At 36.3% G+C, this 25432-nt stretch overlaps 2 protein-coding genes across 2 annotated transcripts in view; both read right to left on the bottom strand.

Moving 5' to 3' along the window:
* Positions 1-4777, bottom strand: part of LOC129902126 (THO complex subunit 2-like) — a 57822-nt gene extending 53045 nt beyond the window's left edge. Inside the window, exons 1-6 of the mRNA XM_055977178.1 lie at positions 4357-4777; positions 3659-3784; positions 2801-2842; positions 637-696; positions 470-532; positions 57-137 (exon numbers count right to left, since the gene is read on the bottom strand). Coding sequence (XP_055833153.1) covers positions 57-137; positions 470-532; positions 637-696; positions 2801-2842; positions 3659-3784; positions 4357-4491 — 507 coding nt within the window. The 5' untranslated portion in view covers positions 4492-4777. The remainder of the gene's footprint in view (positions 1-56; positions 138-469; positions 533-636; positions 697-2800; positions 2843-3658; positions 3785-4356) is intronic.
* A 2014-nt stretch (positions 4778-6791) lies between these two features.
* On the bottom strand, positions 6792-25275 carry LOC129903568 (THO complex subunit 2-like). The gene is made up of 16 exons (XM_055979120.1): positions 24595-25275; positions 24026-24233; positions 23647-23889; positions 23492-23572; positions 23289-23408; positions 23132-23191; positions 22203-22272; positions 21729-21900; positions 20973-21579; positions 20741-20845; positions 20027-20182; positions 19855-19935; positions 18910-19302; positions 15003-16163; positions 7716-8014; positions 6792-7142 (listed from the first exon to the last, which is right to left on the bottom strand). Exons 1-16 carry the CDS (start codon positions 24657-24659, stop codon positions 7073-7075), a joined length of 3891 nt encoding a protein of 1296 aa, XP_055835095.1. The 5' UTR covers positions 24660-25275; the 3' UTR covers positions 6792-7072.
* Between the last annotated feature and the right edge of the window lie 157 nt (positions 25276-25432).

The raw sequence follows: 25432 nt of genomic DNA, 5'->3' as shown, positions 1-25432 counted from the left end.
ATGCACAGAGACTAGAAAGACAACAGAGAGGAGAAAGACGAAGAGGAAACAGTTACCAGCTTTGCATAACCTTCACTTTCTTCGCGAAGAAGGTTAAACTTTGTTTGCTGATAAAGAAGACGAGTATTTACCCTAACCTGAAATCCATTACAAAAGGATATCACACTTATGGAAAGTATCTTCATCCACAATTTGCAAGCAATATGTTAGAGTTTACTGAATAAAAACCAACAAAAGCAATGAAGAAAAGGACAGATGGGTTCATTATCATATTAGCTCATATTAGCCAGGAAAATTTCACCAACCCTCCGAGTCATTTTATGCAAACAATAATCACCAACTGACAAGCACACTCAGTACAAGATGTATTACAAACTAGCCGGCAGGGATGACCCCGAGCAAGAACGATAGCCCTAAAATATATATTAAGCAGCACCTCCTTCCTTACTTTGGGAAAAAAAAACTATACCTCTTTCGACTTCAAATCTGCAGCCTTTATCTTGATCATCTCAGACTCCCACAAAAACTCTTCCTTTTCACATGAAAAAACATTTATAAGCTATCATTTTTCAAGCTAGTATTTAACAAGAGCAAAATCGTAGAAACATATTAAGTTAGAAACAAGTAAAGAGGTACCTCACATCGCTCCTGAAAAAATCTCAAAGGAACTAAAGCAGATTCCACAAGCCATTTTGCCTATAAAGAAGACAAACGCAAACTATGTAAAGACAAAATACATTAAACTTCAAGATGGCTTTCTACTCTGAATTAATTTCTGCAGAACAAGCTGAGTTTTTTTCTTGTTTTGATTGTTAAAAGTGCAGAACAGGCTGAGAATTGACAGAAGAAAAGGAAAACAGAAAGAAAGATACAGCAATAGCAACTACTTCTACGTCTTGATAAGTATATTTCAAATCAACTGATCTTTTTTAAGAAAGATAACAATGATTTTGTGTAAGCTTATCAATGCCTAATCCATGAGTTTTACTGTTAAGACCAAAGTTACGAAGTAAAATTGATGACTAAAGGTTTTATCCATGTATATGTAGTAATTGTTTGTTACAAGGGGTGATTAAAGTCAAAACAAGCTGAGACCAGATCTCTCTCTCTCTCATACTCTTTCCACACAATCACCGCAAGGCTAATAGTTGAAAACAGTAAGCTCTATTTCTGAAATTTGCAACCACTAGGTAGACATATGTGATAAGTATGACAAAACTGTGAGCTGAAATTCAAGATTGCCATAGAGACATATGATATCACCTGTCTGAAGACTGGCCAAAACATGAGCTACAGTTACTAAATCTTGATTGCCAAACCTATAACGTGATTGCACTCTGTGTTCAAAAATGAATTTCCGGAAGACAAATTAGGAAACTCGGTCAATGCTTTTAAGAGGGGTATAAATAGTAGAGACATGAATTTGTAGGTGATGCTACAGCTGGGAAGCCAAAAGCAGCACGTCCTATGTTCTTAACAAGCTCTATGGCAAATTGATCTTCGGTAAATACTTACCAAACCCAATGTTTACACCAAAGCAAGTAATTTATCCATACAAGATTGTCAGTCTTATAGTTGTTTTATAGTACTTACCTTCCACTTTTGTAGGCACCTTTTAACACTTAACACCCCGGTAGCAATTCTCCAGTACAACCATCCGGTTTTAATCATATGGGTAACATCTCCATTCCATTTATTATTCCATTCTCTTCAAACAATAAGCCCAGATATCTAAATTGTTTGCATTTTGGCACTGTAATCCCATCCAATCTCATGTTGATTAGACCTACAATGCACGTATTAAGTCTTACTTCTACTTATCCTAAAACCATTAAAAAAATATTGAAAATGGAAACTTTTTCATCTATATATCTGCAGGTATACTACATCAATGTAGTCCCCGTTTCAAAACATATTACAACCTAACAGACTCCATCTGTGCTTTTTATCACAAATAGTCTAAGACGTCAAAAAGGTCTTCTACCTGTACTAATACTTCTTGTTTACACCAAAAATAATAAAGAGCTAAAGAATTCATCTTAAAAATCTGTAAATTGTTCTTCTTGCTCTCAAAATACCTTTGATTCCTTTCTTTCCACACTGTCCACCATATGCAAGCTGGACAATCTTCCATCTCTCTTCCTTTAATGTCGTATTGCCCACATTGATCCAGCAATTTAGAAGTTGTGCTATGTTTCTTGGTTTCACCCAAGTGATCTTTCTAAGAATGCTAAATATTCTCCATATTGATCACATCCACCGTTAAGATCCAAATCCTATCTAGCACATGTTTCTCCCAAGCCAACAAGTGCAGAACACAACTTATCTAGAATTAAAGAATGGGTCCTTAACAGGGTAGCATATGAAAATTAATGCACTTTTATTTATTTTCTCCATCCTAAAACTTGACCCACTTTGATAGCTCGGAGATGTAATTCTCTTTATTACTCCATCCACCATTAAGATCCAAATCCTATCTAGCACCATGCTTCTCCCAAGCCAACAAGTGCAGAACTCAACTTCTCCAGAATTAAAAAATACGTCCATAGCAAAGCAGCACACAAAAACTGATGTACTTCTCTTTATTTTTTTCCAGAATTAAAGAATGGGTCCATAGCAAGGTAGCACACAAAAACTGATGTACTTCTCTTCATTTTCTCCATCCTAAGACTCATCAATAGCTTAGAGATTTTTTCACAAGTTCAATAAAAATGTTTGAAATAATAGCTTCAAATGCTAGACTATCCAAACAAAGAGACACGAGTAAGGCACACAAAAGAATAAAGGAGATCAGGCTAACCAGTTTGTTAACACGTTGACGATTTTCTCCCGGTAATGACAGCTGCAAAGCAAAAAATATTTCATGTGTATCAGTATGATAAATGTCCTAAAAGAATATTCACAATGCCATTGCATAAATTAGCAAGTGCATAGGCAAGGAACAAGAGCTAGCTTCTTGCTAATTTTTGCTGAATCAAGCTCTTCATTTAGAAAAGGAATATCCATTAAATTTTTCTCTTATTTAATATGTGAAACCAAAAGAACTATATAAGCGATATCAACAAAAGTCTCGCTTAGGTTGGTATTTTTCTCTGGGATCTGGATTGATTTTGGAATAATTGATTCCCTTGGAAAATAATACATGTTAACAGCAAATAATTCTGGAATAATTGGTTTTAGATAAGAAAAATCCGGACAGTATATGTCCCCTGCATCCTATTGTAACTCACACATCTGTCCTGATAATAACCAAAGAAACCCTGAGAAATCACTCCTATTTTCCACCTATACCTAGTGCCACTAATGCTAGTGCTAACAACATATAGTCAAGTTTGGCCTTCTGAATTGAGCTTTTACAAGTCGATACTCGACTAAATATACTCATCAATTCATTAAACTAAGCTAATGCTAAGAAATAGTATTCACAGAACTCCAACAAAGAAATTTGATGTTTCAGGTTGGAGGTTTATAAGCTAAAATCAAGTGGTGTTTGTTTGATATCTAAAGCATCAAGTGAATGAAAACAAACAAAGATACACCTGTATCCTTCTATTTATGTCTATTTTCACATATTAAGAGTCAAAAAGTAAACAAATATGGACAATAATTTCAGGATTAATAGTTGACAATAAGAAGAAATGGGAATACGAAAACTCACATCCTGAGCCAATTGGGTAACAATATCAGCCAAACTCGACCCTAGCTCCTCCTGGGATGCATAATCCACAAACTCCACACACTCTAATGCCATTTTACATTTCTGAAAGGGCAATTCACCTCGAACCTTAAAAACAACCCAAAACAATCAATTCACAGACCTTAAAGCAACAAACCAATGAAAATCAACACTAACGAAAATATCCTTTCAGGGTGTTTTGTTTGAATTCTTTTATATGATCTAATCAGTATGTTGTTTTAAATTCAATAAATTTACAAACAGAAAGTAGTGTTTTGCAGCAAATAACCAACTAATCTCATCCAAAACGATCAATAATTTATCAATTAGCTATTTATTGACTTTCCAAATAATCAAACTTGTCAGAAAATCACCTTTTTTTTAGCAACTAACCAAATTTTTAAATAAATGGAATAAGCTTTTCTATCAGTTATGTAATAATGGATTTTTTAAATTATCAAAGTTGTCCCTTTTTTTTTGCAGATAGCCAACTATTAGTTCAAAAAGTTACTAGTGAATTATCTAATAATTGTTTTTCTACATAATCAGACATAGGAAATAAGGAAGTAATATTTCAACAAAATGAATGGATTTTACTCAATTATATAAATATAAGCATGGAACTTGCAAATAATCCTAAGTATCTAAAACGAAACATAAATAAATAAATGAATGAATACCATAACCCAGCAGAGCTCATAGAGAAAGCGAAGAGTGGGAAGTGGTTGAGAGAACTTGAAGCTAGTGTTTCCATTTTTCAACTCTTTGATGGAGTCCTCTGTAAAGTACAAATACTCCAAAGGTGAAAGAGACATTTTTGTTGTCGGGAAATGACAAACCCTGCGAGCTAGGGTTTCTTCACTTGCTTCTTAAGAATTAAGATAGAGAAACACCAAATCCTAAATTGGGGAATTTTCCATGGATCACTACAGATATCACTACAGATCTTATAGCTATGCTTATGATGATGGCACCAGCACCTTCACTTGTGGTTCTGCAGATTCTGTTATCGCCTTTTGCCCTGTTCCTTCTGCTAGGTATGTGGCAAACTTGCTTCCTCTGTTTTGCTTAACTTGTTAAGCGTAGAGGCCGACACAATAGGTTTATGACTTTTTAATTCACATCTTTTTTTCATCCTCTTTTTTTATTAATTATGGGCTAATTTTAAATATATAGGATAAAGTAAAGGTAAATTACTTAGTTGAATTGAACATGTTTTAAAAAATATTTATTATTTTTAAATATATTTTTATTTTAATAATATTTTAATTAAATAAGATAATATATTATTTTTTTATTTGGGGAAAAGAAAAAGGGCGCGTCATTATTTCTCTTTTTTTTAGAGCTTTTTCTTCATTTTTTCTAGCGTCATTATCCCTCTCTTTTTTTTAGGGTTTTTTCTTCATTTTTCTAACTCATCATTCTTTCTTTATTCCTTTATCTTTTTGTTTGTTTCAAACGAAACTCATAGGTTTTAGGTGCACAATTGTAATGGAAGGTCAAAAATCTTTTAGAAAAAGCCCACGAATTTGAATTGTTGATTCAGCAGACGGTGGTGAAATGAATGCCGGTCCTACTTTTAGTTTGAGAATTTCTGCAAATCAATCTCCAGAAGAAGGTGGTGGTGAGGTTAATCAAAATTTTCAAGCAATGTATGTGAAGAAAAAGGGCAATAGAAGTTAGAAAAAAAATCACTGAGTTGAGTTCTAAATCTAAATCAAAAAGAAAACAAGTTGATGTTGCATCGACATCTAAGAAAGTTGTTGACAGATGATTTTGAAGATTTATCTCCTCAATTTCAGTCAAAGAAAGTGAGACATATAATTGCTCAGGAGAAGAATCCAAAAAGTCGAAATCGATTATGCAAAAATACGGCTCTGTCGGGGAGTCTAGAATTAAGTATGTGATTCTACCAACACATTATTTAACTGATAGCATTTTCAATTTGTTTATGTGTATTTTTTCTTAGTTTGTTGTTTTGAACTTGTGTGCTAGATGTTGAAGAAAAATGTATGTATTTGATACTTTTATTATAGTCTAAATTTATTTGCTCAAGTTTATTATACTTCAGTGATCTATAGACACACACATTAAAATTGAATTAGAAGAGAATTAGAGACGAATGAAACTTGTAGCTAATGAAAAAAAGTCTTCAGTGATCTATACACTACAAAAATGAATTAAATTTTGAACTAAAATGTATTACACATACATTAAAGTTGAATTAGGAGAGAATTAGAGATTAATGAAACATGTAGTCAATTGAAAAAAGTCTTCAGTGATCTGTACACCTTGAGTATCTCTTTTTTGTTTTGTTTCCAGCTTGTCCCCATTCATATTGAAATCGGATACGGTTCAAACGACTTCACAAATTTCCACAGAAATGATGGTTCATCATTACATTCACCATCATTGCAACATATGGTTGCCTACTATTTTCAGCTACCAATATCATCACTTGCAATGATTATTAATTATCACAATCAACATTTATTACAATCACCACAATTGACCATTGACACTACCAATCACCACAACCATAATAACGAGAATGCGGTTCATAAATGCTAACTATTCTATTACAAGAAATTGAATAGAAATCCATTGTTTAATAGAAGAAAGTTGAAAAGATTGAGAAATAGTGGCATCTAACTCAAGTTTATTCTCAATATCCACTAGATGATCGTCTTACCGTAAGCTTAGATGTTTTATTCGATGCAAGTGTATATCAAAGGGACTCTTTCAATCCGAGCACTAACAATGAGAAATACCAAGCCCACCGAGGTAAGTGACAATACCAGGGCACTGGCATATCCAGTAAGCTCATGACATTACCCAATAAGTTTTATAACCGGATGAAAATAATCTTCTTGGATAAAAACTTCAAGCACCAGACTAACTGAATAGTTTAATTGTACTACATGAACTGTTCTTAGAATTCGAATTATCTGCATGCACATATCAAACTATAGCACGATTTATAAAGTTGGAACTATACGTACTAGTGCTAGTTCCTGGAGTTCTTCCATATTTTTTATTAGGGGGGATTTAGTACAAATACTTGTGTCAAAAGTGAATTTATTTTTTACATTTCAAACAATGGCTAAATAAACAGTGCAAGAAATAATTATCCAACCTAAATTTATTTTTCCAAAACTGTAAGCAGTATTCATATTGCCATGTAATAATGTAAATATAGAGTTCCGAAGCATTTTGCACAAAGAAACACAATCTTCTTGCCTACTTACATGCATATAATAATTCAAACCCCATCGAGGGCCTAATAAAACAATTGACTAAACAAAATTGGTCTGCGAACATATATGACACAAGCCAAAAACCCCACTAAGTAAATTTTACTTCGACAGAAACTTCAGTTGTCTAGTGGTTTAGCAATTACTTCCGATGCCGCCTCTTGGGCTCAGCTCTTTGCCTCTTGTCGTCATCCCACTCTCTGTCATACATACTGCGGTGCATAGTTAAGGCATCAAATATAAACAGACTTCAATGGCAAGCCATGACACTACCTTTATACCAACACTGCCCAAGTTGAGTTAAAAAAAAAAAGATTAATTACACTAAATCATTGTATTTTTCATGTAATATATCAATTTATGGAATCATAACTGATTTGTAAACCTATATACAAAAATTGACTTTGAACAAACTAACAAACCCCTGATAGTGAAATATGGGCAACAAATTTTGGGTAGACCATATGAAATAGTAAAAGTACATAAAATTTATCTAATTATAATTGTATTTTTTTTCAATAGTAGTCAGTATGCAATAGTAGAGGAGTTGGATAAAACAATGACACAAAAAACATTTCTATCAAATGACAACCACTAAAAAGGCCATATAGATTGGTAGCATTGTACAATTACAGCCAGACTGGTATTTTGGATGACAAGGCATTGCTGATAAAAGAAACAAATCTTCAATTCAAACAAAAAAAATTGCATATGTTGGTTTATGCAGCAGATGGTCAAAAGAAAACGCTATAAGGAATTGTATGCACATGTATCAATAAGGATACGAGTCCGCATCACGACGGGGTGCTTTGCTGGCACTTTCTTTTCCATGAATCCTAAGACCTGGCTCGTCCACGTAACCTGGACGCTGCTGAACAATAATACCCTTTCGCTCTCCCCTATCTCTTCCATCACAGGGCTGCGACATATTATTGGAAAGAGGAGGAGGATGAGCAGCGGGTGAATACTCGCCAGGTTCTGAAGCCATATGCTCTCTTTTAAGTTTACGCCTCTTTGAGGCATTTGGATCCATATCTTCTTTCACAAGGCATATTTTCTCCCTCTCTCTTTCCCTCTCCTCTACCTACATCACACAAATGAAATGTAAGTAACCACTAACATACAACAAGGCGGCAAGAGATCCAAAAACAAGGGTTTTACTCGAAAGAATCTGACGCTTGAAGCAAGAACGTAAACTGCAAAATGTAGGTAAACAACAAATAAGTCTCAATTCTAAACAAGTTAGGTCAACTATATGAATCCTCACTCACAATGTCGCTCCAAACTTGTAGGATATATCACACAAAAAAAAAAAATTTAACAAGTACTAGAAAAAAAAATTGATCAAAAAAATCCAAGAAACCATATAACCTATCCACAAATGCATGCCTCTGACCAATATGAAGACAAAAGGTTATTTTAAGCAAGGAAAGAATAGCATTAGAAAAGATTTGAGTATTATTGTTAAGCCAACACAGAAAATCAACTTAAAATATCAGCTTCTACCATCCTTATCACCTCAACTGGAAAGAGGATGCAAAAGGTGTAAGGAAAGAATATCCCAGCTGCTACATCTCAATAAGGTAACATGTCAGTGGATACAAAAGTGTTACAAGTCAAGAACTCAAAAGTGTTGCAGGTCAAATGATTAACAAGAAAGAGACGCAGGGAATGTTTTCAACATGCAAAATGGATAGACATTTGACAAGCAGCTATGGAAGCAGATTGATACATAAAATTTAGACAAGCAAACAAAACGCAAACCTATTCCACAAAAATGTTCAATGTCTTCCAAAATGTTGGACTCTTAACCTAAAACCATTTACACTAATATGGGGAAAGCTCATCAAGTACAACCCAAAATATATCAAGACAGTCCAAATGATTAAATGAAGTTAAAGATGGATCTATGGCCAAATAAACATATCATGGTCTTGGGCATATAAGCAAGGCATCCTGCTACTTCTAACTTTAGTCCACTAGGGCCTTAGTCAATGGTCAACCTTGGTCAAACCCTCCCAGTCTTCACTTTTAATCATCATTGTGAGCACATTATACTCCTTGGGAAGCCTCCCAAATACCAAGAAGTTCCTCCACCTTCTTAAATAAATGAATCTCCTAGATTCCCTAGTACAAACTTTTTAGGAATTGTGATGCTTCCTCCTCTTGAATAGGGTCACTAGAACCTAGTCTGTTGTTACTCAGACCTCAAGGGCCAAAAATATAACTCAAAACAGGGAAACTACTCCCTCCATACTTTAGAGAACCTAGTTCCATGTTGCCAAGGTCAAAATATGAACGTTAGGGCATATTATCACATTAGAAATTAAAATACCTAGAGAAAAATATTAGTTACATTGGCAACTGAGGTAAAACAATTGAGCAATTCTTCAACTCGAACCACAGGAACAATAATTGGGATCTACATGCATTCTTGCACAATAAAAACTCAAGCTATAGTTGTAGAAATAGATCAGAAGAGGTACAGGATGCAACGGAAAATATAAATATTAGAAAAGCTTTCTTGTACAGATGAAATCATCATAGAAGTATGGAGAGGCTGGAGTAGGATGCCATACCAAGCTATCCAATATAACACTTATGAAATGGTAGGATTTCCAATGCGTGCAGCAGGATCCTGATGCTAATTAATAAGAATAAATAAGATATTCGAAGTTGTCCGAACTATCATGGCATTAGGCTTATGAATTATGCTTTGACTTCCATTTTTTTTCTATTTTTGGCCTGCTATGGACTATTTTTCTTTGAGATGAGAGTCCATCGAATATAATCTTTCTATCTCTGAGATAGCGGTAAGGTCTACTTACACTCTACCCTCCCCAGACCCACTTTGTGGGACTACACCAGGTATGTTGTTGTTTCCCAATGGACCTACAATGTAAGCTATATTCTTGTTAAGAAGATAATTGAAAATTTATGGCGAGAAAGAAAGATATGCACATGGTCACCGTTGATCCGGAAAAAGCATATGATTAGAGTCCCTAGAAAGGTTGTTTGGTAGGCGTTGGACAAGAAAGGAATTCATGTTAAACATTCATAAAGGACTTCCATGAAGTAGCCGTTACTACTGTAAAAATAGAAGTGGGAGATACAAAGGACTGTGGGTTTGCACGTATTTGCTTATGGTAACTATGGGTAAGCTAATGCACAAAACAAGAAGAGGTCCTTTGGTGTATGCTATTTGCTGTCAATGCTAATCACAAAACCAGCAAGGAGGTCAAACAAAACTTGAATTATGGAGAAGCACTCTACTTTTAGCAGTAGCCGAGGCCATGAATGAGAATAGGTCTTCTAAATACCACTTTTAGGGAAAACTCTCAAGGTATAATTAGAACATTTAAACATTTTGAAGGGGAATTTGACTCTTTCCCTAGAGAAGGAGCACCACATGTTAGAGAGAAGATTTTCACCAAGTTCTTTGCAAATTCAAGCTATTCAAGGAGTATAGTTAGGTTTGTGAAGCTTTGTCTTTATACTCTTTTTACTTTAGCTATGTGTTGAATCAGTCTTGTTTGCATCTTGGTGACTTGAGCTACATGTAGTAGATCTTATAGTAGGGACTAGAGCTGTCAAAAAGGCTTGGCCCATGAGGCCGGCCCAACCCAATCCTTGAATTAAGAGGGGTTGGGCTAAATTTTTTCAACCCAATTAAGAAGAGGCTTTTTAACCTAGCCTCATTTGACCCGCCGGACTAATAGGCTTAACCCGCGAGCTTCAGAGGCCAACCCGTGGGTCGTGAATTTTTAAAATATTTATTATATATATTTTAAGTAGTGTTTTATTTTGTGAAATCTACACCAACTAGGCAATTGAAGGTAATATAACTATGAATCTGACATCCTTTACTTTTATGTTTATGCCTAATTTTTCATTTCTCCTTTCTTGTCAAATTTATGAAAAACAAATGATCATGTAATGTATGTTGTTTTGATGAATCATATGAATGTTGACTGTTGTATCTTTGCCTATTCTGTTATTTTGTAAGTGTTCCACTAAATTGTGTGCAACTCATAAACATGTGAATTTTTGACATATTGTTATTGTGCTCATCAATATTCGATAATATTTCTAAGAGGCCAATGTTGTCCATCTTTTGATTGAAGGGTCAACCCATCCCAACCCGGAGCCCGCTTAGGACTGAGTTGGGCTGCTATTTTATAGGCCCTTTAGTTAAGAAGGTCAACATGTCCTAACTCATTTAACTAGCTAGCCCTTTAGGGTTGGGTTGGTTGGCCCGGCCCATTTTGCCAGTTATAGTTGGGATGTAAGGGGTACACAGAGGGGTAGGGATTGGCTGAAAAAAGTATTGAGGAGGTGATGTGATTTGACATGACATGACATAACTTCATATTTTCGAGGACACATTCCTTTAGATAGAAAAGAGTAAAGGTCGAGTACTAGGGCAGAAGGCTAGTAGGGGTAGAGTATTGTCTTGCCTTGTGAAGGTTAGTGCCAAACATAGGACTAGTCATGCCTTGGAGTTCTTGTCATATGTTGTTTATTGCTTTTCGATTATCATATTATTTTGATGTTGTTATCGTTTCTCTCTTGTAGACTTTACACTGCTTTTCTTTTTAACTGTTATGCTCTCTCCAGTATTTTCTTCTTCTTTTACTTGGGTTTGATACACTTGAGTCGAGGTCTTTCGAAAACAACTTCTCTACCTCTATGATGTAGTGGTAAGGTTTGCGTATACTCTACTCTTCCCAAACTCCACTTTGTGGGATTTCACTGGGTATGTTGTATATGGATGGGACTTGGTATACTAATTTAAGTTTAATCTTTCTAATCCTACACCCATGTGATTGTTAGAATTTGAGAAAGAAAAGACATTTTTTTATATTTGAGTATGTATTTACATCCAATGAGAAAGGGTAAATAAGTGAAGTCAAACTAATTGAGGAGAGACAATCAATTACAATAAAAGAAAAATTCTATAATTACGTTGGAAAAGGAAAATAAAGTCTCCTAAAACCATGTTAATTAATAAACACAATCAATACCCCCCCCCCCCCCCCTAAGTTAGAGCAAAGATGTCACACATGCCTAGCTTGCAAACCTAAATATAAAGTCATTTTGCAGATGTCTTTCGTAAGCATGTTCATTAGTTGTTTTTTCTGGCAGTACATGAAGCAAACTCAAGGTGCTACTAGTAACTTTCTCATTGATTCAGTACCGATCAATTTCAATGTATGGTTAGTTATGTTGAACAGGAATCTGAGCTATACTGGTCGGAGCTTTGTAGTTGCAGTACAAGATATTTCCTTTTACCAGACAATCTCAATTCTTCCAATAACTATTGTAGCCAAAGATGCTCATAAATACCGAGGCAAAGATCTACATTCTGTTTCTGCACTTGATCATGCAACTACCCGCTGCTTCTTACTTCTACAAGTAACTAGGTTCCCTCTACAGTAATCAGATGTAGATCTTATGTCATCTAAAGATAGACTCACTTTCGCGTCTGTAAAAACTTTAATTGAAGGCAGCCATGTTTAGAGACACGCAAGCCTTTCCTTGGAGCAAACTTAAGATCGGAAAATGTGAAAGACAACTTGCATAAGACAATTTTGGGGATCATGCATATGAATAACTCACCAAGCTGACTGAATATTTTTCAAAGCACCCTATCCAGTGATTGTAGTTGATAAATCAACTTGTAACAATTGTCAATATAAGACTGTAAAACCAACCTCCTCTTATTACCTTATCATTTGTATTAAGTCTATCAAAGTCGCCCTTAATTTGATTTCTATTAGTGAACTCATCAGAGACCTTAATTGTTATATCTCGTTCTTTCACAATCATTGTCTACTTTGTGAGAAACAACATTTATTTGATGATCTCTTCATCCTTGATGATGGAAGCTCACACTAATTGTCTTCTCTAGAAGTTCACACCGAGTCATGTCAATTTGCGAGAAATCACCACATATCATTTGGACCAAGGGGTTTTAAGCGAATTGAGAGTTGGTTCATTCTAATGTTTGAGGACTATGTCATGTTGTTGCCAAAACTAGACATAAATATTTCACTTTTGTGGATGATTTCTCTTGAATGACTTGGATTTATCTTACGGAAAAGGATCAAAAATGCCCTCATTTAATAGTTTGGTATAAAATGCCCTTGTCATCAATAGTTTGATCAAGAATGTTCTTATTGTTACTTAATGGGTCAAAATGCCCTTTTCCAAATAAATATATTATTTCTTTTCTTTTTAAACACATTCTTTTCCCAATGATGACTTTTTCATTAGAAAAAGTTAATCCTACTTCAATTCATAAAAGATTAAGAAATAAAACAATTGAATAAAAAGGCCAAGAGACGTGAGTTATAACAAAGAAACTGTCTATGTACAAAATAGCTTAGGCCCAAGCCATCACGACCCGACCGAAAACGCAAAAGGAAATAAACTAAAAACTAAGAACAAATCTGAAGAAAAATCTAGAAATTAAACATGAAAAGGAAAGTGAGGAGGTTAGTCTTCCTCTTCCTCATCTAAGCTAGAATCAGAACACATCCGGTACTCTTCTTCAGCTAGAAACTTGGAGATGATTATTGAGCTGAGACTCTGTGATGCAGTGGGAAAGATTGTTGCGATGCCTCTCTGTGATGCGGTGGAAAATGTTTTTTATTTTATTAGGAATTTTTTAATCGCTACGCAAATGAAAATCAATGATGGGGTTAATATGATCTTATATATAACCTATAGTATCAGTTAAAAAGGTACATGGAGTTATTCTATTTTTATTGTTAAAATGAGATTAACAAGAAAAAACGATTATTTCCTACTTATTTATCAGTTAAAATGATTTTTTTTTTAAAAAAAACAAGAATAGGGTTCTTTAAAAGTAATATGTTTGTAAGGAATAGAATAGATTTTTAAAGGAACAAAAATACTAATGTATTTATCAGGAAAAGGGCGTTTTTGACCCATTAAGAGTCTGTTTGGAATGGCTTTTTTAAAGTACTTTTAAGCCAAAATAGCTTTTAAGCACTTTTAAATTGTTTGGATAAATTAATAAAGTGCTTATACGCACGTGATTTTAAGTTGAAATGCTTTTAAAAAGAAGACAAAAATCATAAGTTAGAATTTCTACGTCAAAAGTCAATCCAAACAGGCTCTAACAATAAAGGCATTTCTAGACCAAACTATTAGTAGAACCATTTTTGGACCAATTTATTAATAGCATGGGCATTTTTGGACCAAACTATTAACTGGTGGCATTTTTGTTCAATTTCACATAGTTTAAGGGCATTTTTTTACCCTTTTCCATTTATTTTATGAAAAGTCGCTCTAAAGTGTACCAACTTATGTGCCTTTTGTGTGGAATCCAAAACTCAATCCAGTGCTTCAGTGCATATTCTAAGGACTGATAATGCTAACAAGTATATGTTAGTATTGTATTCTTCATCAATCTTCATATGTTGATACCATCTCTGAAAATGGAGTTGCAAAAAGGAAGAGTAGGACTTGAGACAACTCGAGCACTTTTGGTCAAATTGAAGGTTCCTAAACAATTTTGAAGGGATATAGTCTCTACCGCTTGCTTTCTGATTAATCACACACCAATGACTGTTCTTGTTGGTAATGTTCCTTTTTCAAACATGTCAATATTTCCGGTGGAACCTAAGGTGTCTGAAAGAACATGTTATGTTCGACCATCTATTACCAGTTGGACCCTAAGGCATAAAGTGTGTTTTCTTGGGCTATAACATCTGGTATCAACTGATATTTGGGACAGAGTCGTAGTTTCTGGCAACTGGGTCAAATTAAATATGAAACCAGAAATGAGATGTGCTCTTGGAAACGGAAAGCTTCTTCAATTTAAGAACAAAGGTCAAAGGATTAAAAAATAAGTAACTGGCCCCTAGAAAGGGAGATAACCTGACAATAAAGCATATTGTTTCTTTCACGGGGCTTCACTTCCATTAATCCATTTTGATAGCCAAAACTAACATTGAATTACGATGAAAGATTAAAAAATGTACGAGCAAATAGGAATCTGCTGTATCTTGAACAATTATGCCTGAAATGTAAATCAAGCTTACCTTCATTGAAAGTTCTCTCTCTTCCCGCTTTCTATCTCGAAAATCTTCTTCTCTCCTTCTCTTCAAATCATCCTGCAACAATGTGTTATTCTCTTCTGACCGCCGTCTCTCTCTCTCATCATGCCTTGGAGAAAGTCTTTGACTATGCCTGGCAATTCCAAAACGTCTATCAGCATCGTCATCTCTCCTGCCTGCATTAATGGATTGTGGGACCATGTGAGGAGGCAATGGTGGAGGTGGAGGCAAATTTTGATTGTGAAACCGATCATCTGTATGAGATTTTTCTACAGATGCTTCATTATGTCGCAGCTTGCTCCTATCATCTTTGATTCTTTCATCCTTACTCAACCTATCAAAGTTCCTATCAGCAACTCTTTCATGCACTCTCTCAATTGAACGTTCTCTTCCATGCCGCTCCGTTGACCTATCTCTAGATTTTTCAAATGCATCATCCTCGCGAGACCTATCAGGACGGTCCCCTCGTTCTCTGGGGTCTCTCTCAAGTCTTTCACCACCCTTATCTTTTGATCTATCAAGAGGCTTTTCAGAGGCTCGGTTCAATATTTGATCATCAGAACCATGTTTATCATAATCTGCTGGATGAAGTTTATCTGCAGCTCGTGCATCTATCAACCGCTCTTTCTCCGATGAACGGGTATCACCACAATCAATATCTCTACCGTCAATTTCACCTTTCCGGCGTTTATTCAGTCTATCAAGCTCTTCTGCAGGAATAGATCTCTTCTGTACTTTATCATTAGCTTTAGAAGCATCCTGTCTAGGCGAATGAACCAGACGCGATGTGGACTCCTTATGCACATCAATACTTTCAATGACATCATCTTTTCCAGCAGAAACCCTCAGATCAGCAGACTTAGTAGCTGTAAGTTCAGCATTAGATTCATTTGAAAGATCTAACAATCTCGTTAATGAGGCTGCACCTCTAGGTACAGTAGAAAACATGCTACCATTCCCTGAAACGGTAGTAGAAACATTAACACTCCCACTTGCTCTGCTCTCAGATGGATAAACAACATCACCAGAAACAGCTCCAGATGCTCTTCCAACAGCTTTCCCAGACTTGTCATCTTTTGCAACATCATGCTTTTGTTGCTTTGAGAAAGATCCAGCAGGAGTAGCTCGCTTGCCTGTAGCTCTTCCCTGCAGAAAAGAGTGAATATTTTTTAAGTTCAAACAAGTTGACAAAAGAGAACTGCTCAACTGAATAATGAAGAATCCATCCATATGCATAAGATTCATCGAAAAGGAAAGCAAAGTGGTTACTTCATGATACATATCACACACTAACAATTAGGGTGGCAAATGGGCGGATTGGGTTGTATTGAGCGCTTTGCCACACGCTTTATGGGCGCTTCAGTGTCATCATCAAAGCTCTGAGGCATAATTTTCCTTGCTAATGAGTGCAATCCTGAAGATGTGACACTAAATAATTGATATTTCGCAGTATTATAATGATTTTTTAAAATTTCTTTGTCTATATTTATTATTCATGCTTACGATTATTAATCTTGGACTACAGATACATATTTGCAGTTTTCCTCCATTTGTGCTTTTTTCAATTAAGCCCATATTTTATTTACACTTAATCCCCAGAGGATCTTGGAGCTTTTTTGCACGTTTCGTTTTCTGATAACACTGATATAAGTTAAACGAACATTACTCCAAGTACATTGGTTTCAAAAAAAAAATCCCAAAAAAATAAAAAAAAATTACTCCGAGTAGATGCAGCGAATCACTATGATGAGATTGAGAGGATCAGATGGGTTGAACTATTGAAGCATCTTCAATGATGATTTCGAAATGTTGAAGTAGCAGCAACTCGAGGGATTACTGAAATTGGCTACATGGAATCCATATACCGTGTCTGGAACTAGCAAAATAAACACACACATGGCAAGCCCATTTTTACCTATACTAGTATGGGTTAAATATAGGTTGAAATCCACATTTCACCCTTTGGCCAAAATCTTGGCATGATATTGAAAATAGTTTATCTGTAAAGCCCTGGTGACGCTGATTCGGGTTAATTATGAACCCAATTACGTGATTAAAATAACCCCGATGTATGTTTGGACCCACACATGGTGGATGGGACCATTAGGACATGTTAACATATGTGCATGGTGCAAGATGGAAAATGTATTGAAGTGCTGAAGTGGCTAAAAGTTTCAAAATGGAAAGATGGAATCAAGTCCAATGCAGTGCCATGGCGTCACGTTGCATGCCTAATGTGAAGAACTTAAAAGTTTTTGAGGGAGAGTGCCTGGCGGGGACAGTAACGTTAGCCCCCCATGCAAGCTCATCACATACTCATTCCCAGGCACTAATATCAGGGCTCATGCCACTAGCACATCACGAGAAGGATTCTTCAGCTGACCACCCAGCCTTGTGATGGTCTCGCGCCACAAGGTAAGGTAAGTCGAGGAACAATCCAAGCTATGCAGTGAGCTCATGTTGCAAGCCTATTCTGAGGACCCTCAACATATTAGTGTCTGAGGTGAGACTTTGCATTGTTCATGGAGGCTGCCGTTTTAACTATATATATTTTGTATCATTTATTTTCTTTTCTTGAGGTTTGCATGCCCTCAATTAGAACTCATGTTATTCTATTAGATGCTCCATAGTCTTAGTGTGGGATTTGGGCTAGAGATTTATTATTTGAGTGATCGTTGGACTTCATAAGTTGATATATAATTTTGGTTGGATAATTATTTCGTATCTAATGACCATTATGTGTTTGGACTTGCACTTATTACCTCTCAGTACTTACATAAGTGGTTAAGTGAATGGAGAACTGATTTGCTTGGCAGGTGGTGTTAGCGGGTGACAGTCACGTGTGGGTGTAGTTTGGGATGTGACACTTTTTTTTGTATAATGTGGTATAATTATGCATGTTTTTCATAAATCTCATCCCATCTTTTGAAGGGAGGTTGACGACACTTACACAGTACATAGTCGTACTCACATCTGTTTTCTATTTCCTTCCTATAAGAGAAAAGTGTTCTAGGTGACGGTATTACAAGTTAGGTATCACCTTTTAGTGAACCCTATTATAGATCCAGTGGAGGTGTCTTAGTTTCATTCTTTTGCATAATTGGGTTGAAAGACCCAGACTATGATCATTCTTTTGTTATTGTTGTCTTTTATTGCTTATTATGGATATGAGTGTCAAAACGGTAAATAGGGTCCGTTCTCTCGATGCGAGTAGAGTGTTATGTGCCAGTCAGGTAGGCCTGAAAATTGGGATGTGACATTATATGAAGGAACTAAGAGTCACCAAAATTTTGTTCCATAATAAAGCCTTCCGGGTCAAAAGTTCTGGAATAAAATCAGCAAATGAGAGCTATCAAGAGAGTCAACTACAAGCCTACAAGACAATAAACTATTAATTAGTTATGCAAAAACAGCACATCAAAAATTTAGTTAAGACTGATAATTCGTGTAGGAATAACTGTCGAGCTAAGTGATGCTATATTAGTGAAGATTGTGAAAGAACAGATCCATCATGACTGAAACATAGATGCTCCATCAGAATACAGGCTTTTCAACAAAGGAGTTCCATAAAGGAACAAAGCTTATGTTACTAACTAAACTAGGCATGGTTTACACGACCATCTCAATATCATAGTCTGTAGTTAAACAATAGAGGTGGTTATTTAAGATGCTATGATATAATAAAAAAGTGAAGTTCAATACAACTACATTTAGACAGACAAACTACTCTAGGCTCTTTCAACTATCAAATACGATGATCGATGTGAACATAATTTGACAACAATCACACAGTTAAATTCAAAAACCAAAGCCACCACACATCCACAAAAATGGCTGCTAAATTAACATCTATTAGATTGTATTTGGACGGTCAATACTGTATGGAACATACCTCCTGCTCGCCAGACATCTTAGAAGCAGATTTTATGGTACTCTCTTCCCTACACATAGAGTCATCTACGTGTTTTTGACTTGGACTATCAGAATGCAGGGCAGTAGATGGCATAGATTGCACATCCAGTCCATTAATTGATTGACTGCCTTTCTGTTTTACCTGACCTAAATCAGGTTTTGGCATAGAACTGTCTGGCCTATCCAACTTGCCATCAGCTACTCTTCCTGCCAGCACAGTTCTTCCAATAGAAGGCTCACCTTGAGAAACACTAGCGCCGCTCCCGTTTGGTATGGCCACTGAATTAACAGCCGAAGACTTAGAAGCAGGTGCTGCTGCAAGTTTTAGTTCTAGGTAACCCATTCCAAACTCTTCATCTGTCACCCATGATGGCTGGGGGGAAAAGAAGGCAAGCAAATTGCAAATATCAATTAATTAAGTCCCTGAATCAAATCTAACAATACAAAGTAATTTTAACGTCAAAACAGAAATAATCTCACTGCCCCAATTTTTTCCTTTTGATGTTTCACTGAACATGGAGCTTAATGGAATTTAAGAAATAAAAGAAGACTGCCTGACATAATCTTTATCTCCATGAAGTCACATCAGGTCCTAACAATAGCATGTCACTAAAAGCAAAAAAGCGTAAAAGTGGGCAGGGTATAAAGATAAGAAGTGCTAATTTTTTGGCAAAAATTGGGACGAAATAAGCAATATTTCATATCAGGCTTTCACCAGCCAATGTCATCCTGCCCTCAACAGGAAGATAACAAAGAAAGAACAAATACCACAACATCAGGTGAAATAGAAGAGCAAAGAAAACTCATGCTTACAGAAGTAGAAACTCTTAAGAAGCCATATAATATGGTTTTTGATTGTTGTAATCAGGTAAGGTATTGCTCATAATCAGTTAAAAACTACGATAAAGCTTTACTCAAAATTTACCTTTCTAGATGCCAAAGCTGCAGCAACCCCTGTAGCCAATACTTTGAGATCCTCTCTTTCATCAGATTTAATTTTGGCAACCTAGAAGAAGACCAAAGAATAAAAGAAAAACCTAAGAGCTTGATCTTTTAGAGCTCTAAAGATACAAATTTGAATTTGCAATCAGGTGTACCCTCTTCTCAAGGTTTATTCCACTCTTCCGAGTAACTGGAAAGACACTGGAGATCTTTGTCAATAAAATAAGAGCATTTCTGATTTCCATGTACTCAGTTGATTCCAGACACTGTATGAGCAACCTCGTGATTCTCTGACTCCACTTCCAGTGTACCTTAACCAGAATTGCAACTATTAAGTAATAAGGTAAACAAAGAGTATTTAGCACTAAGGAAACAAGAATGATAGGTGGAATAAAAGAAATCAAGCATCATAACTTTTTTTTATCACACAATAGGAGATAAAGGAGGAAATCACATAGAATATATAATATATAAATAAGAACAAAAAAAAAATTTATGAAAAAGAGAAGTAGAAGAAAGAGAGACTAAAGGAGGACCACCTCATGAAAAAGAGGACACCTTATATACACTTTTTGAAGAAATTTAGTGTTGTGAAGTAAAATTCAATCACAAATTTACGTGTTAGGATGATAATCCACTGTTTGTAGACCCCTCATTTTCTGCTGCTGAGAAATGCTCCTAAGGAGAAAATCTTTGGAAGTGAAGTGACTTGCCAAATTATCACAATAAGGGTAAATAAGGAACTGAGCAGTTTGTTCCCCGCAATTTAAACTGCACTCCACAAATCATTGCTGTGTTTTCGGTCTCGTTGAATAAAATGCAAACGAAATGTTTTCCCATTGTATGCATATGAAATGTCACAGACTAACCTTAATAAACTGGCCATACGTAACACGCTGGCTGTTTGGATATCTATAATAGACGGCAAATCCAGGCATGTTTCCACACTCACGTTCATAAATTGATTCATCACCCTTCAATTTGAAATTTAAAAAGTTAAAAATGGTAGCTAGTATAGCTGCACATTGTTAGAAACTGCCAGTCAAACGACTATTTCTGTCCATTGAAGGTATTATGCAACAGTGATGTACTGAATTGTACCTTCCAATAATAAGCCATCTTCAATGTCTCATACAAAAATCTTCCTAGTCGACCTACTTCATACTCGGTGCAACAACAGATCATGGGTTGTAATGTCTTACATATCAAAACGTCTATGTGATTCACAGTGTTGAAGAAAGGCGTTCCAAGGGAATGAAGAGTATTAACAAACACGGCGCAATACACAGCGTCCGGCATACTGAATGTACAGCGTGGAAATATACACCGCTGAAGGAATTCCATGTTGATCTTTAAAGTATCAGGACAGGAACTCAGCCATGTATCCTTCTCACGAGTCAGGCGTCTCCGAACAGATGTTACATGCTCTTCATGCCTCTGAAGCTCCATAGTTAACCGATCTAGAGACTCTTGAATTCTTTCTTTATCTTTTTTCCTTTTTGTGATTGCAGAACTTGAATTATCAGAAAGTTCTTCCAGAGCTTTAAGAGCAGCATGCTGCTTACCAATTTCAGACTCATAACGGGATCTAGGAACATGAAGATCATAGAGTGTAAGACCCCAAAAGGTGGCATACAAGTCTGGGGACAAGCTATTCCAGGCTTTTGAAGGCAACATTGTTTTGATGGTATCAAGAAGGTCTGTCCATCTACACAAAAGATAAGGAAGGCTGAATAATACTTAAATTGATCGTAGAAGCAAGAAAAGAAGATTCTGTGCAACAGACATAATTACATGCAAAACACTTATATAAAGACATTCTCTAACTACTCGAGCATGGAGTTCAGAAAGTATTACGAGATAGGTTTCCAAGAAGAACCAAGATCAAGGAGTAAGCAAGCAGATGAGTCTGATCTTTCAGACTCCTTTTCAGCATTGGCTGCACTCACTGCTTCATCACTATCTGAAGGCCAAAAGACATCTGAATTTCTCTGACACCTGAAGAGCCTCATAACACCTAAATATTTATCTCATATTTAAGTTGTTTCTTTAGTTTAGTTCATACATTTATTTTATTTTGCACCGACTTATTAATTAATGATCTACTTATTTCCTATTTACTCTCTTTGAATTAATTTGTTACTTTAGTTATTTATTAATCATTTTATAAAAGCCCAAATCAAATAAATTGAGAAGTAGATAAAAGACCAGTCCATTTATACTAACACCACTAGGCGCCCATTTTATTTATATCACCAGACCAAACCCACTTCCCATTTGACCTATCCGGAAAACCCAAATACCACCTCACTCTGGCCCAACCAAACTAACCAGTCAGCCCAAAACTATCACCAAACCCATCCATACGACTCGAAGATCTGCTAGACCAATTCAAACCCAGCTGAATCTCAGCCATCCATCAAATCCCATTCAATGGCCCGCGTTTCCCTATCCTTTTATATAAAAAAATCTCATCAAAGCAAAACCTTATTTCCTAAACCTAGTCTCCCAACCTCCCCCCACCCCCCTGCCTACCCCCACCCCCATCCCAAAAAAAATATGGCCCTACCCCAGTCTATATTGCCTCTCCCTATTTTCCCAAACCTCTATTTCCTCTTTCCTTCTTCATTTATGATATTAGCAGACCTTTCCATAGAGGAACCAATACAGGATACGATTTTCCCCTCCTTTTCATTTCCAACCACACACCACCTTCGCCATCTTGGTAACTGGAATATCACCCTGGTATGATACACATCTTTCCTTTTACAGAGAATTCAACGCCGGCCTGGACGAACGAAGATACGAGAATGCATGGATGTAAGATTTTGAAGTTCAGGGCCTCCACGCAACCACCAAAGCCCACCAGATATGAATTAGTTAAAACATCATAGTCAATAACAGTAGTCCTCTTTAAACTTGGGATTTTGATCAATGTCAAAAACATAAGAAAGATTAACTAGCTACAAAACTGCTGACAACACCCAACTTAATTATCATACTGCTTAACATAACATTTAAGATCTTCTAACAGACAGAAGACATGCAATGACCAAGCAGCAGCAGCAACAATATACCCAGTGTAATCCCAAAAGTGGGGTCTGGGGAGGGTGATGTGTACACAGCCTTGCCCCTACCTTGTCGAGGTAGAGAGGTTGTTTCCGATAGACCCTCGGAACATGCAATGACCAAGCACACATGAGAAAGAGATACATAAAGAGAAGTAGGAGCAGAAATGGGAGAAGAAACAACGACTAGACCTGAGTCAGATACTTAAAAGCGTCTACAACAGGTGTAATCATATCTCTGTAAGCCTCAATCTGCACAGATGAATTGCATGTTATATACCTAAAGTTACAACCTTAAATCTTGCAGGACTTGAAAAACACAGGCCGATAGGCACCAATTAAATGATACCTGGTGAACAATTGTTCGCAAGACTGTCATTGGGTTGGCATGAGCAAGTTTGGCAACCATTCGACCAAGCTGCTTTAGATTTTCTTTTGCAAGGCGCTTCAGGATCCTCCTAGTGTCCAACTGTCACACAAAGTAATATTGCAATTAACACAGAGACATGACAACAAAATAAAATGCACTATTTCTAGACATCAGAATTACACCTTTGCTGTTTGCCTTGCAGCCAAAAGCATTGGAAATTGGTCATCATCTTTCTCCCATTCACCATACAAACGATAACGCACCTAAAGCAACTAATTTTTTATCAGACCAAATAGCAGCAAAGGCTGTAACATGAAGGTTAAAATCTTAAACCAACCTCATACGGAAGGAGATTCATTAGTTCCCAGATCTCTAGTCCAACTGCAGGATTTGCTGGTATCAACTGTAAGGAAGGAAGCAGGCATCCTCCTAATGCTTCTTCAATTCTTGACCTAGCATCCTTCAGGTGCATTCGAGGAGTTCGATCTCCAATGGTAACAGTTTGGGAGATAAAGCCTGCCTCACCACTAGTGACAAGCTCATGTGCACAAATGTAGTAACCTCTCAATACTCTGCATACCTGATTATCCCAAAATCAGAAATATTAATCTTAGGAAATATTTCAAATACTTACATTAGAGTCCTGGTAAATAAGCAAAAGTTAAGTCATAGCATAAACAAGAAGTCATATTATCATCAAATCAGGGGCACCAAACCTTCTGTAGCAATAATGTATCTCGATAAAGATGAGGTCCCACAGAAGAAAGCATCTCAAAAAGCTCTTTTCGAAGATTGATATAAGATCTATTGCTTGATGAATTTGCCACTTCCATAGAGTTGTCAGTGACAACTCCAGGAAGTGAACCCAAAAGTTGCATCTTGCAAACAAGGTCATTCGGTTCAGATATTGATTTTTCAATGAGCCTGATCACATGAATGAAAATAGAAGTATCAGCCAGCAAGATTAATAGGAAGGACAAATGGCAAATATAAAGAAACAATTATTTTTGATGTTTAATAGGAAGCCCATAACTCCCTTAACAGACATTTAACATCTCCTAATTTGCTACCCAATTCCACTGGTGTACTAGCTTCTTCACCAACTTTCTCTAATTACCCTCATTTAATTCCCTAACATTCCAAGAAATAATTTAGGTTCTCATTGATCACCAATTGATGGCCTTCTCCCCTTCCTCAATTCACTTCTTGGTTCCCCTCCCTTATACATTACATCAAAGATTAAATTTCTAACTTCATTTGGAACTAGTTGAGTTCTGTTGCTAACCATTGGTATCCCCCTCCTTTGATAAAGCTTCTGGAATAGTACTTCTGCATCCTTCTCCAAACCATCAAACAGTCTGCATTGCTTGCTCAATTTGATGATGTTATCTTGTACCCAGGTAGAGGCACCAGCCTCCACTTCCTTGATACACTCACTGGAATCATATTGAATTGGTGTTGGTTACTCCAAAAGAATTATTTGGCTTTGCGAGAGGTCCCCTGTGTTCTCCTTGTTTCCACCTGTGTCAGCCATGTCCAACTCTGAGATCAGAATCTCTGAGGCTAAGGTCGCCCCCACCACAAAATTCACCTCCCCCTTCTTCATGTGTATTTCAGAGCTTCCTTTGATGATAAGATCTCTGTTTCATCACCATAACTGGCACTTGAGAAAACTCTCTCCTCCGCGACATTTCCAAGAATTAAATGAACTCTTTCTATGAAAGGCTCATCAACTAAAGGAGCTCCCTTACATTCCATGTGACCAGCTTGACTTTCATTAGTTAGTTAGGGATAGAATTCTCCCTCTGGATCTTGATTCTCAATCTTTGAAGTTTACATCGAAAAACAAGTTCCTCGCCTCTTTTGGGACAGTGCTCTTTGTAACTGAAGTCACTGCCTTCAAGCAGTTCCCGTTACCTTCTCCCCTTCTTTTATCCAATTTTGACAATAATAAAAAGGCTTCCTTCTTACAGCCTTTGAAGTCCACTCCAAATTGTTGGCCAAGATTTAACATGTTGTCATGCCCAGTGGCGGAACCAGGATTTTCATCGAGGGAATTCAAAAAAATAAGTAAACACGCTAATAGTATCCACAAATAAGCAGATCGGATCGGGTCATATATG

This window comes from Solanum dulcamara, chromosome 9 (assembly GCF_947179165.1).
Source record: "Solanum dulcamara chromosome 9, daSolDulc1.2, whole genome shotgun sequence".
NCBI classification, from domain to species: Eukaryota; Viridiplantae; Streptophyta; class Magnoliopsida; order Solanales; family Solanaceae; genus Solanum; species Solanum dulcamara.
Note: the sequence above shows the minus strand (reverse complement) of the source record. Positions and strands in the feature narration are given on the sequence as shown.

Excerpts from the sequence above, each read along its gene's own strand:
- LOC129903568 (XM_055979120.1), bottom strand. The coding sequence starts at position 24,659 with ATGGTTTGGAGAAGGATGCAGAAGTACTATTCCAGAAGCTTTATCAAA. Across the intron at positions 23,890-24,025 it reads ATACATTATTGCTACAGAAG|GTATGCAGAGTATTGAGAGG; the intron begins GTTTGGTGCCCC and ends TGGGATAATCAG. Across the intron at positions 20,183-20,740 it reads CGTATGGCCAGTTTATTAAG|GTACACTGGAAGTGGAGTCA; the intron begins GTTAGTCTGTGA and ends ATTCTGGTTAAG.